General features: G+C 47.5%; 1 protein-coding gene across 1 annotated transcript in view; it reads right to left on the minus strand.

Moving 5' to 3' along the window:
- LOC132445589 (receptor-type tyrosine-protein phosphatase delta-like) overlaps positions 1 to 2,668 on the minus strand; it is a 70,160-nt gene extending 67,492 nt beyond the window's left edge. Inside the window, 3 exon segments of the mRNA XM_060035669.1 lie at positions 2,392 to 2,453; positions 2,456 to 2,509; positions 2,512 to 2,668. Coding sequence (XP_059891652.1) covers positions 2,392 to 2,453; positions 2,456 to 2,509; positions 2,512 to 2,653 — 258 coding nt within the window. The 5' untranslated portion in view covers positions 2,654 to 2,668.
- Positions 2,669 to 6,000: the final 3,332 nt, after the last annotated feature.

The raw sequence follows: 6,000 nt of genomic DNA on the forward strand, positions 1-6,000 counted from the left end.
CACACGGAAAGACAGTTTGGCTTAACAACACTGATGGGGACTGACACAAAGTAGTGCTTTGGTTTATTAGCCTGACGGATGTGGTTAAACATAGATATAGGTGTTGAGTTGTGGACAATGTCGGGGGTTAGGTATACAGTGCTTTGAGTGGCTTAAAGGTGAGTATTATGGAACATTTAGTGGCTCATATATATTTTTATGTGGCAATATTAATGATTTAGTCTTAAAGGTGCTATTTTTCTAAAGTCTTAGGTCCTGTGTGACAATATAATCTGAACAAATATGTAAGATATATATTATACATAAGAAATATAATATATTGTATTGTAGTCTGTGCATTGATATGGCAAAGCCAAAGCAAACTTTAAGACTGGGAAAGAGTTCTGAACAGAACGTTTTTCACCAGGATACAAAATAGATTGCGGCTTGCTTTCAAGAAAATTGCCCACTCTTAAAGTTCACGTTCTATCCTTTTTTAGATAATGCAGCAAATGGAACAGAATCGATGGAACAGACACAAGCACAAACACTCAGAAACGTGGCCTGCTATAACGCTGGAGCACGGAAATGTCCGGTAACATGGAGTGATATCGTGTGTCACGAGAGACAGGACCAAGACTATTGGACAGACGACAACAGAGAATGCTCACAAACAGGTGTCTGTTGTAGCTTGGACAGCTATCTTTTGCATGCTACATGTCGTATACTCACTGGTTTTTAGAAAGCTCTGTGTCGTAATTCAATGTCTTTCTTTTAAGCATTTCAAGGCACATTTCAATTCAAGGACCCCTGAAGACCTCTGCATCATGCATACCCACACCCACTCTCACTGTTGATCTCTCTCTCTCTCTCTCTCTCTCTCTCTCTCTCTCTCTCTCTCTCTCTCTCTCTCTCTCTCTCTCTCTCTCTCTCTTCTCTCTCTCTCTCTCTCGAAAACACACACAGAGGCCTTCCATTTCACAATGTATAAATATAATATATCAGCATCTATTAGAAGACACTGTACTTCAACATTTCATGAGCCAAGCTGTGTTTGGCATTCAAGCCAATGGCAAGGAATGAAAAAAAACACCAAAAACAAAACCCCCCCCGAAAAAACATCTTAACATCTACGGTGAATTTGCGAGAGCAAAACGAACAGGGGGGGGAAGTTGCGGCGAGTCATATTTTTTAATAGCGCATAGCCTTTCCGTTGTGAGATGAGGCGGAAACTCAGGTATCAATGGGCATGAGGGGCCGACCATCTGCCGGGCGCTGTGAGGGCGCCCGGCATGGGGCGGGGAAATACTGCCCGTGTCAGCATTCAGCGTGTGGAGTCAGGCGGACGGAACCAACCCTGATCAGATTAGATTTATGCCGAGAGAGAGACAACGAGCAGGGCCTCCGAGCTCTGGGTTTGAATGTGTCCCCCGCGTAGAGTGCGTAGGACTTTGTGACGGTCCGATGGAGGGGTTGAAATCTCATCAGTGTTGTTGCTATGAAGATGGATATGGGGGGGGGGGGGGGGGGGGTGGCTGGGTGTTGAACGCACACGTGCAGCAGAGCACAAATCTCCCCTTGAGCAAGGCACTGGACCTGCAGCATGTAGGACCCTGCCTCGACACACTCTCAATTTGTATAAGGCTAGCTAATGCAGTGGTGTGATGCTAATGCGGCTATCTGGGTCACACCGCAGTTTGTTACTTGTTGCTAAACCCCTTCTCCCTCCATTACTTACTTTCTTTTCATTATTATGTTCGTATTCATCAGATCATTTTTTGTCCCAGGGTTCGTTAAAGCTATGCTAGGCAATTTAGGGGAACCAGCCAGAGTAAGCTAGCTTCTGAAAGTATCCAACCGAAAAGGTCCCTCCAGGCCTTCCCTCTGAAGCTGCTCCCGCTAAACACGTGACTAGCGCGCTAGCCTTAGCATCAGGTCTGCTTAGCCTTGTGGAAGACTCCTGTCATGCGCCATGCGTGCAGAAGCAGAGTGCACACAGACAGGCAGGCCGTACGATCGTTTAATTCAAACCAAATTAATTATTACAGACCGGCTACACCCACAGATAGAGGATGTTAAAATATCATCAGAGCATTTAATTAATTAATTTAAGAAATATATTTTTTTATTGCTGATTGAATTTCAGCAAATATATTTGCCAAAATTTGCTGAAACAATTTGCCTACCATAGCTTTGAAAGCAAAACATTCATGTTCTAAAACTGCCTGACCCAAGTTGATTACCAGGACTCTGCTATTGTGCGGAAGCAGGGGGAAGGCAAGCAGGAGAAAGGGAGTCCAGTCTGTGGATGCATGGCAGCGTGGAGCACGGTGCACGGCCACAAGCGGTGCAGGGGAGGGGGGGCATGCTAATTTTGTCGAGCATTTTACATCAGAACAATAGACCTAATACCTCAAATCTCTGGTTGCTGACTTTCTTCCCCTTCTTGTTCCACACGATCTTGGGTCGTGGTCGCCTGTGGCTTGGCATATGAAGGAGGCCACGCCCCCTTGCACGCCCGTTTGGTCATTGGGGTTCTGAGGAACTTTGGTGGTGCTGAGGAGAGAGAGAAGAGAGAGAGAGAGAGAGAGAGAGAGAGAGAGAGAGAGAGAGAGAGAGAGAGAGAGAGAAGGGAATAAAACAAAACCACAGAGTTAGAGAGAATTGTAAACATCACAAGTCGCGGATGCAATTTCTCCTCACTTATCGTGGCCCACAGTCTAGGAAGCAGGAGAGGTTTCAGTGTGTGTGTGTGTGTCTGCTGCCTCTGCTGAGAGTCTTTGGTGCTGAGGTCATCCAGGTTTGCCGTTTGGACGGCAATGGAAAACGATGAGCATTGACTGCAATCAGGAGTAAATTAACTTTGGACGGTTTTGTACAGAGCCGTTTTATCACTGCACTCGCTTCAGCACTCCTAAATCTCTATCGGGCGCTGGTCCTCCACTTGCTTTCAGATGCCATCGTGGACTCACATGGCCCTGTGATATTTATGTGTATGGAGGGGCGTGGCGCCGGCTAAAAATGTAACAACGCAACCCCATCCACACCAGGGATATCAAACAAAAACGGTGAAAACCAATGGAGCAAAAGTTCACCATGTGGAAATGTAACAAAGTGCAGGTGTCAACTTAAAGTCATTGCCTGCCTGTGATGTTTTGTTCAAATGCGTTTGACTGACTTGGGATCAGAAGGCACGGAACCACCGCTCATCAGAAGGATGTATTCGCCCTCAAGAGCTCTAACGGCGCTTTAAGGAGCTTTGAATCACGTCGTTATGGCGACGATCCAGGACGCGATCATTGCAACGGCAGAAAAAGAGGGTGCAAGGGACAAGGACGGCCAGCTGACTCAGAAACAGCCGATACCCCCCATGTAAATCTAGCACTGTCAATTTACTTCGGCAGGATATGGAGCATCGTGAGACAATCTTCCTCGGATCAATCACTTGAGCCGGCCGCTAGTGTCCCACACTCGCACGGGGACACCCACCTCATTGGCGCGCGTGTGTGCGTGCGTGTGTGTGTGTTTGTGTGTGTGTTCGTGTGTGTGTGTGTGTGTGTGTGTGTGTGTGTGTGTGAGTGTGTCTGTGTGTGCGTGTCTGTCGGTGTGTGTGAATGTGTGTCTGTGTGCGTGTCTGTCGGTGTGTGTGAATGTGTGTCTGTGTGCGTGTCTGTGTGTGTCTGTGCGTGTGTATGTGTGTGTCTGTGTGTGTGCGTGTATGTGTGTGTGTTTCTGTGTGTGTGTGTGTGTCTGTGTGTGCGTGTATGTGTGTGTCTGCGTGTATGTGCGTGTCTGCGTGTGTCTGCGTGTATGTGCGTGTCTGCGTGTGTCTGTGTGTGCGTGTGCGTGTGTGGTTCCAGACTGTGTTGTGGCCCAGCAGCACGGCAGAGAGCGGTAGGGGACAGATTAACCTGCAGGGTTTGTGGAGAGGTGACACAAGATATGTGGTCCGCAATCAAAAGGGCGGACAGATAAACAGGCCAACAGCTGGGCCTCTGCCGGGCAAATGAGTCTGGGAAATCACCGAGCACCCCACGGTATGCTCACAGACGCACACACACACACGCGCACGCACAACCACATGGAGTACACACACACAGGGACGCACGCACACACGGTACACACAGAACGCAACACGAGAAACCTGACAGGTGTGCAACAGTGCCCACACGGGTAATATGCGTACCGCACAAAGAAAGGAAAAAAAAAAGGGATAGAAGAAAGGAAAAAGAACAGAAAAGAGCCATTATATCTGCATTTGGACCGTATCTCATTGACTTGGCTGAGGAAAATGGCACAAATTGGAACCCTGCCAAGAGGGACTGATGGGTATTGAAATGCCATTGGGGACTGTTGTTTTCTCTCTCCCTACCCGTCCTCTCTCCCTCTCTCTCTCTCTCTCCCTCCCTCCGTTCGTCTCTCCCCCACCGCGGGGCCATTTATCCATTATGTACTCGGTGTGCCGTCTTACGGCGCTGGTGATAGACTGCTATGACAGGTATGGAGATCACCGGGGGTGGGTGGGGGGGGGGGGGGGGGGGGGGAGGGAGATGGGAGCTGGGGGAGAGGGATGGGTGGAGGCGGCTGTGGGGCGAAGGCGGGCTCACAACAGGGAGTGATTGAGGCGTGACATGATGATAATGGTGTTTTCACAGACACGCCGACTGATATCCCCCCCCCAAACACACACACCACACACCCACACACACACCCACACACACACACACACACACACACACACACACACACACACACACACACACACACCCACACCCACACACACACACGTTGGTGAGTGACTGTGTCTGTGGTTGCATGTTGAAGACGGCTGCTTATTTTGTGTTTTCTCGTCTATAAACAATTGACACATTGCTCTCTTATGCGCCATTAGGGGTGTACTTCCTTCAGGCCATTTGTTTATGAGGCGCTACATCGTGTTTTTTTGGGGGGGGACGGCTTTTGCATATGTCAAGGATGTCGTTTTCGTGAAAAATGTCCCGTTTGCATTGCAATGGGAATCTCGATTGTAAGAGCTTGCAACTATATTGAAAAAAAATTGTGTAACTTTAAAATTTGCATGATTTTACTTTCATGAGGTCCAGCTAATAGTGCCTGAAATATTATGCCAGCAACATAATTCTGGCAAGACACGACAGAGGAAAGCCTCAAACTATATTTAACAGCGAATGAATATGGATTATTTTGTCTGTTTTCCTAAGGCTCTGCTACATTTTGCAGCCATGCTCTTTTTGCAAATAATGGTGCATAAGTATACACAATCTTTTGTTTACCCCAACTATTGTTTGGTCAATTTCTTGACTTCAATTTGGGCGACAGCATCACTTAAAAAGAACAGAGAGAAGCTTTCGCTTTTTACAGAATGAATCTCAAACTACCTGTGGTTGGAAATATTTAAAAAGCTTTCAAAACCGAGTAGAAAATCATTTCTGGAATAACATTATTTGTTATCACTACATATCACAGCATAGCTTTGAAACAAAAGCAATCAATCAAAAGGTATCTGGCCTCAAATACTTCAAATAAACGATCGCCATCCGGGGATCCCATTAATCAGACGGTGGGGGTGTGATGTGACGGGATGGTTCTACACTGAGGGGGCCCTCAGCTTCTGAGCTTCGCCCCGTAGCCAGCTTGAGAAGATCAGCTGCTTCTGCCTTCCTGGGAACGTGATACCTCAGCATTAGCTGGGAACCTGAGAGCCATTTCACACGCAGCCCCCACCACAGCCTCCTCCTCCTCTTCCTCCTCCCTCACATGTGTGTTTTGGTGGAGCAGAATGGACGTGATTGGCTGCTCCAGTGCTATGAAGTGGTGACTCTTGGAGGGCAGTCTAGGAACGTGCACCGTGTGGGTATCTGAACTCTTGGGGTCTATGTTATGGTATCTTTTTTTTTTTCATATTTCCATGAACAGAATGTCCTTCCCCTGCATAACTGCATCCATTAGCAGTTTGTTGGATATTCACCCGATGCTAGGAATCCGAATTTAAATACCCTTCTT

The sequence above is a fragment of the Gadus macrocephalus genome, chromosome 17, assembly GCF_031168955.1.
Source record: "Gadus macrocephalus chromosome 17, ASM3116895v1".
Taxonomy (NCBI): Eukaryota; Metazoa; Chordata; class Actinopteri; order Gadiformes; family Gadidae; genus Gadus; species Gadus macrocephalus.